Source organism: Motacilla alba, chromosome 6 (genome assembly GCF_015832195.1).
Source record: "Motacilla alba alba isolate MOTALB_02 chromosome 6, Motacilla_alba_V1.0_pri, whole genome shotgun sequence".
NCBI classification, from domain to species: domain Eukaryota; kingdom Metazoa; phylum Chordata; class Aves; order Passeriformes; family Motacillidae; genus Motacilla; species Motacilla alba.
Window position 1 is genome coordinate 26,984,226 of NC_052021.1, and position 13,885 is coordinate 26,998,110.

The window sequence follows — 13,885 nt, forward strand, 5'->3', positions numbered from 1 at the left end:
CCAAATGGGTTTGGTGTATCTAATGTCAGAAATGTAATCTGAATTTTAGGATAGGGAAAGAAATTAGCTTTTCTACCCTAGAATTTCTTGTAATGGAAGAAACTTGAATCAATTATTTGGCTACTAACTAAACAATAAAATTAATTTTTTGAAGTGGCATAGGAAGAAAAAAGTCTCTTGACTGTTTGTAGGCATACATGGTGATTTTGGTTTAAAAATATAATTAGTCTTGTAGACCACAGCATTGGAATAGCATCCAGTATAGCTAGATCTTGGGATGACTTCCTGCAGTTTTGCCTTGTGAGGATGACAAGGCACCTAACCTCCCTGGTTTGATATTCCCAGTGAGACACATGGTAAAATTACTGTCTCATCTCATGAGGATGTTCTGAAGATACATGAAGGCCTTTTGGGCACTTTCATATTCAAATAGCTGCAAAAAGTAGAAATCTAGAAATGTTTTTCAGCTCATTTTCACTACAAGTTGACAGAGCAGTACAGAGAAGCTCCAGTGTGGGTGGTCAGTCAAATTTGGTTTTCTATACCAAGTAGGTTGGAAGGAGCAGAAATTGAGTTAATGGCTTCTTACTTCTCTCCTTATGTCAGGAAAAGATCATCTACATTTGTATTTATTACAAGATTAAAAAATAAATCCAGTATTCATATTTTTATGCTAATGATGATCTTCATTTAATGTACTGGCTTTTCTTTCACTCTTTTGTTTTAGATCTTTAGATTCAATTATTGGCTTTGAGCAATTACCCAACGTGTTTGTGATTAATGTCAAGGATTGGGTTTAGAAATCAATTTGAACAAACCTGCTAATAACAAAACTGATTAAGAGAATCCTATTTTAAACTAGAGGCTACAGTGGAAAATCAGAATAAACCTAATTCCTTGCTGCTGATAGTTTTCCTGCATTGGTTTGCTTCATTGTCTTGCATAGTCAAAGCTGGGATTAGCTGTTTTTTTTTATTTCCTACTTGCTAGGAAATAACACTCTCATGTATTATAAATATTATTATAGAGATAATTTATTTGTGTTCACTAGCCAGTGATGGTTTTAAAACACTGTCTGCTTTGTTTGGGTAAAATCACTGGTGTAATTGATTTGATGTATGTGCAGAAGTGACATGAGCACTTTCAGACTCCCTGGCTGCCTTTTCAAGCCAGAACTATGGAATAAGAAATCTCTGGAGAGAAATCCTGTTGTTCCATATCTGATGTGGAGTATCTAATTGTTATTTTTACCAGGTTTTTAAGAAAGATGATTGTTGAGCTAACCTTGGGGAAATTCTTTGAGTGTAAAATCTAGCATGTGCCAGAAGAATTGTGAATTTTTGAGTGAAATTCTACTTTTAAGAAGACAAAACACACTCTCTGTTATTTGCCTTTATCTTTGATGAAGAACGCATCACAAAATTGTCGTGTTGCAAATGCTGGGTTATTCTTGTCTTGTATTTTTTAGTTTAGATCTCTATTTTAGTTCCAGGGCTTTGGAATCAGAATAAAATTGTGAAGTTTACAAGTTTCTTAAAATATAGCAGCTCATTCCAGAGTCCAGAGCAGATTCATATGAAGAAGTTCCTGTGGGAGGGGGAGACTTATTTTGGAGTGGACAACATCAGCCACACTACTTTGTTGTATTTTTTAATGGAAATACAAAGGGCTGCTCTGCTTTTGCTTGTTTATGAAAACTATGATTTTATAACCAATAGTATGAGTTCTGAAGATGGAGATGCATGAAATTAGGTTGCATTTAGGCTCACTCATGCTCACTCTGCATGGCTTCTCATGGAAATTTCTCAGCCCAGGCACAAAATGCACCCATTTAATCTCATGATGAAAAAACATTGGTAAATATTGGTCAACCTAAATATGCTTCATCGTTGTTCCTTGGAGCTTACCCTGTCTAATATTGACTCTTTAGAATGAACATTTTAGATGTCGTGGATCACGGTCAGATTGTTGGTGCAAATTCTGGATTTACTGGTATATGTTTTTGTTTTTATATAACAGACAAGAATTGAGACTTCATTAAAATACACACACACACACATACATATAATCAAATATATTAAGATGAAATTGATAAGAAGTAAGCTGTTAATTCCAGCTATTGGTTTAATTTATAATACCCCTTTGGAAAGTTAAGCCTGAGCTAAAGAACTGGGTAGAATTAGAAATTGCTTTGTGTGTTTCAATTCATTAGTGACTATTTAATTAAAGTCTCCTTTATAGTTTTTATTGAATATAATTTTGTATAATCAGAATACATCAGGCAAAATGACTTTTGAGTATCTGGTAATTCCATTGATTAAATTCAGATGCTTTTCTTATGATATGAGGATGAAATTTCAAAGTGTAAGCAAGTGATTAAATAGGAATAAATTCTGGCAGTCCCTTGTGAAGAACTGTAGCCGGTAGCCTGGGACCCTAATTGAAAAGCATTTCTGCTCCTGTGCCATATTGTTCAACCAAGATCAGTAGGAGGTAAGTAAATATTGTTTCAGGTGCCTACAGCAACCAAGGAGAGGTATTCTTTTATCTTTTTTTAAGTAAATTGGAAAGATTTTAAAAGACAGGTGTGGGATTCTTCTGCAGTTCAAAACAGGATTCCTGAGCAGACAGCTCCATATAGAGCAGGCTCCAGGACCCAGTGGGCAGGTAATTAGCAGCCCTCATTTACAACTTTTGATTTGCTGTACCCCTGTGCCATATTCTGGTATTTCAGGCCCTTTAGAATTCTACATGGCAAGAATAAATAAAAAAAGCTTTTGAAGGATAGAATATGTCTCTAATTTTTAATGCATTTGACTGTATACAAGTTCTTGAATAGCATTGTCATTGAACCCTGAAATTCAGCTATTTAATATTCTTACATAGAAATTTGGGGCGTAGATTTAGGTAGCCAATTCAGGTTATGTAATTCTGCTGAGTTAGCAATGTTTAAAGAAAAAATAATTAGTTTATTAAACATAAGAATTACTTCATAAACACACAGACTGGTGGAAAATAAAACTTTACATATATATGTAAATAAATAAGTAAAATTCCTTTTTAAGCCAATGGTTTCCAAAACTGCACAGCTAGGTGAAGATAGGTTTTCTTTTGAACTATGCTCATTTGCAGGAATTATCCTGTTTTACTATTTTTTTTGTAATAAGATGTATTCACCACAGTAGGAATTGAAATCCAGAAATGTTTGGCTTGAATCATTCCTTCTGACTTTTAATAATACTAATATTGTCACTTGTTTCTTGACCTAAGACTGTGCAAAGATTTTGATAAGCGGTTTGTATATTGCAGAATTAGCAACACTTTTCCTTATAATGAAGGAATATTTCTTGAACTCAGGTAAATTTGTTCTTGCTTTAATTAACCTTTTGTTTTCTATACCTCCTCTTTATTTTCACTTGTCAGCTTGAGCAGATGGAACTTGAAGTTCGAGAGATCCCACCTCAAAGCCGAGGGATGTACAGCAGTCGAATGAGAAGCTACAAACAAGAAATGGGAAAACTTGAAGCTGATTTTGTGAGTTTTTAACTTATTACATAAAGATGGCATCTCTAGGAATTTTAAAAATAAAACAATGCAGTTATTCAGGCAAGCGAGAGGGCATTTTTGACTAGTGTGGGAGATGAGTTCTGCATGTGTCTTGCTATGTATGTGGGCAGGTGAAAACCAAACTGGGAAAGAGAAGCTTTTCTTTTAGCAGCAGTCCCTTACCAATATTCCAGTTGCTAGCCTCCTGTCCCTTTACTCTGGAACTCTGTTGTTTCTCCATCATTAGATACTGTGAGTGTTCATGATGTATGCAAAATAGTCAGCTTTTAATCCTATTTCTCAAGGAATGACAGCTTGTAGTGATGTGGGCAGTAACATGAAAGCAGTATAATCTCCAGTCTGTGGAATTTTTGAATGTAGTTTATCTCATGTGCACTTCATTTGTTAGTCACTGTGTTTTCTTTTTCATTGCACTTAGATTGTTCTTGGCTTTTGTACAAATTGGTTAAAAAGACTACATTTTTTTTGAGTAATGGATGCAGACTAACAAGATTCCCTTGTCTAGGGGCTTCTGCTACAGTTATCAGTCCTTTTTTTGTGACTGGGATTTGCACTGAATAGATTTACATAGAGACAACTGTTTCCTGTAAAATCGTGAAAAAGTTCAAAGGGATTGCAAAGTGTAGGAAAATGCTTTGTTAATTGGCAGCAGCTCAGTTCCTCCAGGGTAGGGAGAAAGAAATAACTAGTGGCAGTATTTTCCATTCACTGGAGAGCTGTGAATTTCCTCAGGTTGCTGGCAGCAGTTTAATCCTTCAGGGGAGAGGAGTCAGTGTTTATACCTGCAGCCAAGAAATCCAGCTGACTGTCACTCCTCTGTGCTTCTGCCAAGTTGAGCAGTTGCACAAAAATGTATGAGAAGATGGTTGCAGTTTGTAAAGTTGGAGGAATGTTAGAATAAAAAGACTTGCATCAAAATTTTGAGGCAGTCTCATCTGTTCCCCTGTAGGAATTGTGTGTGGCCAAACAGTGACTTCCCAGAGAGAGCAATTTCTGGACCAATTGTGAATGCTGTTTATCTTCTCATATGTGTGAGAATTTGCTGTCAGCATATATTTGTTCCTGGCCTATTTCTGTATGTAGGTAGATGGTGGAATTCATACTTTTATATTCCCAGGCAAGTGAGAATGAGAGGGTTCAGAACTGAACACTGTATGGAAGAGGAGAAATGAGTGCAAGGAAATTCATCATAGCACTGGGACTTACAGGATCACAGCAACATAAGGTTGTGTTTAAAGTGAAGAAGCAAAAACACCATGAGAAAGAGGAAGGAATCGGTTGTAATAATGGATAAAAACAACAGCTCAAACCCAAGGATCTTCAGCAGAAGATCAAGGAAGGAAAATGATGTGAAGGATGGGGCAAAGTGCTGGAAGAAAACAGCTGTGCTTGAAAAAACCTCTTACATAGCAGATAGTGGTGTTACAACTTAGTAACATAGTTCAGATTCTAATTACTAATATTTTTCTAATTTTGTATGTAAGGATTTAAGACTCTTTTTGGATTATTATCCAGGAAAATAGCAACTTGTTGGAAACTATAGAACAAAATTAATGGCAAAAACTACACACTTCAGTGCACAGTCTTTTTCATTAAGTGCTGTATTTCAAATGTAAAGTGAATGCAGAACCAGCACTAGTAGTTTTATTTTATATTCATTGATAGCATGAGAATTGATCTTGTGATTATTTGAATGCTTTATAGCATCTGAAAATTTGCCCTTACCCAAACAGTTATGGAAAACAGCAGCATAGCAACATGTTTAAAGCTAGGAGAAGGAAACATGAGGTTTGTGGACTGTTGACTTGTCCATTTTTTACTGGCAGGATGAACCACATTAAAGTTTATTTTTGACATTTAATACGTAACTGATGAGTTTATTTTGTCTTGAGCAACATGTGTAATAATGACAAAATGCCATCACTGTAATATTATTTATTAGGTTCTGTGGCATCTTTGTGAATATGTGAATGTACTTCAACTTTACTATGTTGAAGTATATTCTGAAAAATACAGATTTAAGCTCAGTTGAGCTGTACTTAGAGAAGTTACTCCAAACATGGCTTTTCATCTCTAACTTTGTAATCAAATAGGAAGAAATTGTGAATAGGAGATTTATTTCCTCTCATTGGTAATCCTTGTTGGTTTGAGACCTGCAGTTAGGTGTCAGTGCTCTGCAGTCCAGGGGTGTGTGAAGGCAAAGGATTGCAAAGGCACTGGATTGCCCATGCATAGTTGGTAACACACTAATTGCAGTAATAATATCCAAGGAGAAAAAAACCACCTTGCACTTTCTTAGCCCTCTCTCTTGAAGGGGAACAGTGATAATGAAAAAAAATAATAGCACAATTTTGTCTTTAAAAGTATTCAGGAAGCATAGCACTGTGAATACTCATGGGGAAAATGAACAGTGCGAGCACTGCACCTCAGCTTTAGGCAGGAGTGGTTTCTGATGCTCACCTCAGTGCTCTGCAGTTTTCCCTGGGGAGAGAAATACCAGAACAGGGCAATCATGAAGTGATGCTTCTCTGCAGAAAAGCTGCCCGCATCTCCAAAAGTCAACTTTTAGGCTTGTGATAAACATACTGAAACAGAATGAAACTGTTTCAAAAGCCTTATGCTGTCTCTTTTCCCTTGCAGATGTAAATCTTGGGTTTATTATCTCATTTTCAATAGCTCATCCCAGGCCTTTCATTTCTGTAGGAGCGTTGGTCCCTCTTCGGTCAGGGCAGGACTGCGGGGCTCTGCCGGGCTGTGAGCGCGCTGGTGGCTCTATCTTGTGGCCCCGAGTGGAGTTGCACATCACAGCCTTGTGCTTTCCAGGCTGCTCCACGGCTTGGGACCACCTGCCAAAGAGTTCCTGAAGCTTAAAACAATCTTCCCATCAGAAGTCTTTTCCCTGAATCTACCGGTGCACCATTGTGCAGTTATGTAAGCACACACTTTGTGGTGATTGGGAGTGGGGCTGGGCCGAGCCCCATCCCCAGTGGCTCAGCTGTGAGAAGCAGTGAACAGCAGTGACAGCAATGAGCCATGGAGTGCCCAGGGGCACTGACCAACCACCAAAGGGAGCAGAGGGCACACAGGGGCAATGCAGGAACATGAGGGGATAAAAGGTTGGGCTAAAGAACCAGAAGAACAGACACTTGTAGCCTTCTGAAGTGATGTTACTCTGTATGGGCAGATGCCTGAAGCCTTCTGGAGTGGTATGGTGTTACTCTGTATGGCTTGAAGCCTTCTGATACTGTACGCTGATGCTCTGTGTATCATGGCCCTCTCGACTGCAGCATGTGCTGTGGCATATGCTGTGACAGGTTTAGGCTTATAAATATTTTTTCTGGCTGTTTCAGATGTAGAATGTCCATTGTGCCTGATGAAGTAGTAAGTTCTGATAGCAAAAAAAAGTATTTTAAGGATATGGACTATTGGTGGTGTTTATTCATAGAAATAAAGCATTTTATGTTAATGTTACCTAAAAGTAGCCAGTTTTCTTTAAATAGTGGGGCTATATAGTGGTAAGAGGCTTCCAGATTTTATAAACATGATTGTGAGCTAAATCTATCCCAGTCCATGTGAAAATGTGACTCTATAAACCTAGCAAATATGTGGTTATTTCCTAGCATTTGTATCCATCCCCAGAGTTCCATGTACTGGCTCAATGTCAGGGCAAAATAGAAAAAAAACAAAGGCAGGCATTTATTTTCCTGAAAAGCTTACTGCTGGCATATAAGGCATTCAAATAGATGAGGAAATATAACATGGTCTTACAAGATTTTTATACAATAACATTTGTGTTACAAAAATTAATATTTCACAATCAGTGTTGAAAATGAGATGAGCATATTGACAAAGAAGAAATAGCCATCAAATAAAGGAAGCTAATTAGGAACTGTTCCTATTCTATTGGCAGCACAGAGGTGAATCTTGCAGGTAGCATTTGTTATCAGTTCAGGAGACAGTGCTCATTCCTTTTAAATCCTCAGAATTGGTACTGATTTTGGTAATTCTGACTTTCAGAATAACCTTTAAAACAAAAAAAGGGGGTGGGGCAAATTTGCAGATACATAGATACATTGTACAAAACTTGAGTAAACATTTAAACATTGTTGCCATTTTACAATAGCTTCAGTCATTGGTGAGGTATGTATTTACAATTTATACCTCCTGCAGGTTCTTTTTGAGATTACTGTTAAAACTTCTGCTGCTGTTGAGATTTAAAAACATTTAAGGAGATAACCAGTGGAATTTTAGTGGATGAAGTTAGCTCTCTGTGTGACTCTCAAATACCACCTGAGTCCAGAAGCTCACTGAACAGCTCATACAGCTGTGTCTGGTATGTTCTGGCTATTTTTTGCAAATACCACTTCCCCCATTTCAGGTTCAGTTACCTACCGAGACAAATATGGCTGTAAGCATGTGAAACCATTTGTCAAATGACGAGTTACTGGCTATGTCTTTATGGCCAGTCTTCCCTAGGTCTCCAGTTTGAACTAAAACTTAGAGACTCAACTGTTGCTGCTGGGTTATTTTGATTTATAAAGCAAATAGTGCAATAATGTTCTGTACTTAGAAAATTGTGAGCCATGTGTGGAACTGCTGTGTGTGTATCTTAATTGTTGTATCCTAACAGTGTTCTTGAAAACGGGGAATCTGTCATGCCAAAATGTCATGTGTGCACAAGAACCTTGCCTGGACAGGTGCAGGTGCCTTTAGTGAAACCTGATCTGTTGACACATTTAAAAGTTCTGAAATCAGATTAGTTTTCACTCTGTGAATAGTACAGCTCTTTTGAATGGGGCTGTGGAGGATTTGTTTTAGTGCACACAAGGTTGAACTAAGTTTCAGAAGAAAGACTTTGAATTATCTGGCCATGTACTTTTGACAATCTAATTTTGAAAAGGGGTATTGTGAACAAAAGTTCCTTCACTGCCATTTTTATAGATACTGTCACCTTCTTGAGATAAGTAGTCACTCCTCTACATTCTACTCAAACTGCTCCTTACAGAGGTACTGTTTGTTTTCCTCTGTTACTTTTCTAATAACTTCTGATATGATATTTGTCTGCCTGACTGTGGCTGAGCATTAGGTTGGCTTCTTTTCTATGGAGGCTAACTCCACATTGTCTTCATCTTGTTTTCACTTGTGTCCCCACCCTGGTGGGTTTGTAGTGGAAAAAGGTGGAGGTATTTCACCTTTTGAAATTACTTGATTTATCATACTGCTATTTTAAATGGGAGAAAAGTGATACAGGGGAAAGTGTTTGTTCTCTCTCCTTTTTTTTTTTTTTTTGTAACATTCAAGGCCTAAACTCATAAAATATTAGCACATGGTATAACTTAGAGCTCCTGTAGAAAATTTGCTCTAAGTTATTTATGTCTTAAATTTCTTTTTATTTTGTTTGGAAGTGTGAAGATGGGAGTAAATTTATTTCATAACGGAATTTACTAGTGTGAGATGCTTTTTTGTGGAGGAACGTGTGAAAGATGGGAGTTAACATGCTTAATTTGTAATTAACCTGAAGGGTTATGATCATCTTAGCTGAGATTCCTGAGAGGCCACACCAGTGAAACACACCTTAGCTCCTGAGCTTTGTAATTCTGTAGGTATTGCTTACAAAGAATCATCCTGTGCTTGACCAATAAGTGTGTTATGCATCTCATAACTCAATGTGTGAAGAGATAATATTCTGGGTGAGGGCAACCATGCAGCAAATTTTTATTGCCAGCAAAGCTAATGCCTTATCTGGATTCTTCTCTCAACCAACTGCCCCTTGACCCTCACAGGAAATTCTGAGTCTGTCTCATCTGTTAACACGTGGGGCTGAGACTGGTGACTTTTGTGGTGGCTCTTTGTTGGTCCTTCAGCAAGATGTGATGCGTTTGTGTAGCTTAGACTTGGCTGACTGATTACAAATAAAGGTGTTTTCAGGAAGTGATTTGGTGAGTCTGATAACTCCTGTGTGTGGCTGGGGGCTGTGAATAATGGAAGGTGTATGACTCAGAGCACTCTAAGCACTCATGCCTTTTTCCTTTCTCCCTTCACACACAAAATGTTTCTGTACTAAAGTAAGCTGAAAAGTGGTCTGTGCAGACCAGCTGATTGTTCGTAGACATGTTCAGATTTCAGCCCTTTCCCAAGCAGAGAACTGCAATTTCTGCTTACAATGGAGTTTGTTCTTATGTTAAAACTTCTACTTCTCAAAATAGTAAAATTAAATATCTTTGCTGTTCTTTCTAAAAGAGAGTGGAAGAAGCCATGTTCACTCAAAATTTCTTCTAACCAGCTGATGTGTAAGGTGACTTCATATAGAAAAGGTGAATGCTGGGGGCACAACAGGGAAGGCTTTATTGTTTCCCACTCCTTCAGTGATTTCTTATTCTACCCAAGTGATACTCCCATACCTGTCATGCAAAAAGAAGCTGCTGTTGCTGTCCTGCTTTTGATAGCAGTAATGAAGGTGCCGTAGTTGAACATGGTTGTAGGGGGCAATGATGAATGAGAAAAAGAGAGTGTACTTCATGCTCATTGCATTGTATTGCTCACCTGCACTCCTTTAAGTAGAAGCTTGATTTTGTTTCTATCATGAGCTTGAAACATCAAGATGTTAAAAAAACCCAAAAAGACAAAAAAGAAAAAAGACGAAGTGAGCAAAACCCCCATCATTTGAATGCATTTGCTTTTCAGGCTGGATCTGCACTCTGGAGTTCCTTAACGCGTTAGAATGCTTTTTGTTACTGTGGTTTTTTGTTTTTTGGTTTTTTTTTTTTGCCAGCTAGAGCAAGGCCAGTTTGCATTTCAATGCTGAATAAGAAGAGACACGTGCTCCTGGTAAATCATAAAAAACAGAGGGAAGGTTCCTTTTGGCAGGGGCAGGATGAATTCCGGCCGTTCCCGGTGTGCTGTCCATGCAGTGCCGCTGGGTGGCGCTGTTTGTTTGCAAAGCAAGTGCCGCTCCCCCCCCCCCCCTTTATTCCCCCAGTTTCTTTTTTTTCCTGGTGGTTTTTTGTTTTTTTTTTTTTTTTGTTTTTTTTTTTTTTTTTTTTTTTTTTTTGCTTTGGTAGTAACTGAAATTACTGTTTCATGAATAAAATATTTCTGGTGGGATTTGCATTTCTATATTGGCTGAAGATACTGTGTTGAATGTTTTATTAACCAGCCCAGTGCAACTGTCAGCCTATTAAAGAGATCCAATGGACCCTGTTTAGCTAAATAAACTAAATAAATCCAATTCGTCAAATTGTGTTCCTGGCTGTTTATTTTCCATTCTTTTGATGTACAGTTTATTTTAAGTTAAAGCCACATAGATTTAAAAATTAATGTTAAAATAGAATGTAGTGTTTGAAACATGAGAAGACTAATTGCCATGGTCAAAAATAGCTTCCCTTTATAGTGAAGTTGCCATCTGGTAAATGGTGAACTTTTTATTTGTGACTGATTAACTGTCCTATGTCAAAAATTAGTTGGCAAACAAGTGGTTAATAGCTTTTTTTGCCAGCTTGGTTTTGTTGCTTCCATGAAGAGAAACTTGAAATATAAGCACTGCTGTTAAAAATAACTGTTTCTATCCAACTTCAAGAGGTTTGTTCTTTATCCTGATATTTTCTCAATCAGAATTCAAGGGGAACATTTTATATGGTCATTACATATTAAATGCTTGTTGAAATTCTCATGACATTGTAAGCAAATATTGGAGTGTTTTAAAAAAAATCTCTTAGCATAACTGAATGCATTGCATGTCTGGTTGTCAAACAGTTGTCAAACATTACAAATACTAGCATTCATTATATTCTGCTAGTACTAATAATATTTTAGTTACCTTGTTTCTGCTGAAAACCTTTGCCACAGAATAGCAGGAAACTGTAGATTTATGGTAATGTTACTGGGATAGTACAGTTTTTTCTGTGCCAGTTGCAAGTTCCTGTAAATGTAAATACATTCTGGATTTGTTAATAAGAGAGATAAAGAAACAGTGATGGATGTATTTGCTCTTTCGTTCTGATGCTTTCCACAGCACAGATTTAGTGATGTTACATGTTAACTTCTGTGTGTTTTACAAGAAATCAGAGTTGCCAGGTATCATGTTTTGCATAGTTTTGTTTTTATGATCTTGGGTTTCCAAAAGTGGAATACTGAAGTTTAGTGCAATAGAACTACAGTACGATTAAATTGCATTTCTGTCTCTTTTCTCAAGAAGTCTACTATAAGTGATTGAACAGCCTTTGTGAAAAGCTAATCTGTTAGATGAATTCAAAAGTGTCAGGGATTCTTAAGAAAAATCATTTAATCAAGTATGTCCACCTTTTTTCATGCCGATTTTTCTTACTAACCAAAATGGTAAATTTCTGTTTCTGCCTCTACCCCAAATTGTAACCCAAGAACAAAGGAGATATTTAGGCAGATATCATCAGTGTTGGAGAGAGTGCTGTTCCCTTCTGTAAGAAAACTTTAATTTGTACTAAAAAATATTACATTTCTTTAGTATTTTCTAGCTGCAAATGTTTTAAAATGGTATTTAAAAACTAAACCACCACTCTTTTGTCTCAGGAAAAAACCTTCCCATTTTGTGCTCTAAGCTGGTTCTCTTTAATGTACTTGTAATAAGCTCAGAAGGAACTTCATGATTCTGTAAAACTTGCTATCAGGTAGAAAAAGATGGACTTTTATGGCAGTGGAGATGTCATCTTGTTTCTGGCTTTTAGTGAGGAAGGAATAGAAAGTAAAAAATGGAGCTGGAAGTGTATTAGAGTGATTCTGCCTCCTCCTAGTAATGTTCTTTACTATGTGAAACATATGGAAAAAGTGTGAAATATCTCTGTTCTTTTGTTTGGTAGCTTTTTATTTTCACTCTGCAATCATTTTGTAGTCTGTCCCAAATACAGCCAGCTTCCCTTAAAGCTGTTGTACAAACTTCAACAAAAAAGTGGTTCTTGGCCACAAAGTCTATTTAAGCCTGCTGTTCTTGCTCAGTTAGGGAGGAAATCCCTGCAAAGGCTAGAGGATCTAAAGTTGTACATTTGACAATTTAATGCTTGTATACATTTATAATAAGTGGATCAAATGCAGCACCTCCCTTACTTTTCATTTGCTTTTTATAAACTGCCTTTAGGGTGCCAATGTGAGGAAAATAGGCCTTTTCCAATATTTAATGAATACTACAGAGGTTTCACTTCTCAAAGAGGTGATCAATGAAAATTAGAGTAGAAATAGAAAGATTACAGATAGTAAAAAGGAATATAGCAGGTGGCTTCAGGGATCAGCAGTAGAACAGAATAATTTTTCCCTCTATAGTAACATTTGACCATTTCACATGGGTGTAATGAAGAAAGGGTTTTGCTAACTAAATATTTGGTGCCTGGCATATAAAGAGAAAGAAAGGGGGAGTGTGTGTGTGGGCTCTGCATGTTTCCCATTGAGTGGCATTTGTGCATGCTTTTGGAACCCCCACAACTTTCCAACATGTCCTTAGTTTGTTGGGGTTTTTTTACTTTCTGAGAAGTTAAGACTAGAATGAATAAGGGTAGTGTTTGCCAACTTACCCTCCTGGTCAGTGTGGAAAACATTGAATTGCAATTGCAGGCTTTGTACCTGTTCACTAAAGATTCAAATGTGAATTCTGGCAAGTCAAAGAAAAGGCTTGTATTGTGTCTGGTGGGTCTTGGCTTGAGCCTTAGTTAGAAAATGCTCCTGCATTATGAATTTAACACCTCCTTTTCACTGATTCCTGAGTAAAGGTTTGAGCCATTATTAAATCGAGCTGTAACTTTTGCTAGGTCATGTAACCAAGCAGGAAAAAAGTGTTTATTTAATATTTTATTTGAGAGAATAACTACATCAGTATCAAAGTAAATTCTCTTATTTCAAAATCTGAAAAGTTACTTTCCATTATGGTGCTTGTTATTTTGGGACATGTAACTGCAGATATTTTGTCACAAGGATCCCCATTTGTGGAGTGCCTAGCACAAAGGGATTTCTCACTCATGACTACAGCTCTTTGGCACTATAATGAGTATTAACTAAATAGAACTGTGCAATGGACTGGGATGTTATGTTAATGTGTTTCTTGTGATTATTTTTATTTGTTTAAGAAATACAGATTAGTGTCAGTATTATAGGTTGTTCTATTAGCAGCTGTCTTTGAAACTACAGGTTTTCATGTTATGTGTTTCTGTTAAATTTTCTAGCATCCTTAAAAAAGGAGAAGCATTTTTCTGTGATTAATGTGGTTGTGAGTAAAGCTGATAATGCTAAGGCAGGGCCTAAACCATAGTGCTAGGATTCTTTTAGTCAAAAGAAAAGATTTGATTTGTACTGACTCTTT

At 36.9% G+C, this 13,885-nt stretch overlaps 1 protein-coding gene across 5 annotated transcripts in view; it reads left to right on the forward strand.

The window, feature by feature from the left end:
• The window catches only part of VTI1A (vesicle transport through interaction with t-SNAREs 1A), a 267,060-nt gene that overhangs the window by 7,703 nt on the left and 245,472 nt on the right, over positions 1–13,885 (forward strand). For all 5 annotated transcript variants that reach the window (XM_038140471.1, XM_038140469.1, XM_038140472.1 and 2 more), the window contains exon 3: positions 3,424–3,534. In XM_038140471.1, coding sequence (XP_037996399.1) covers positions 3,424–3,534 — 111 coding nt within the window. The remainder of the gene's footprint in view (positions 1–3,423; positions 3,535–13,885) is intronic.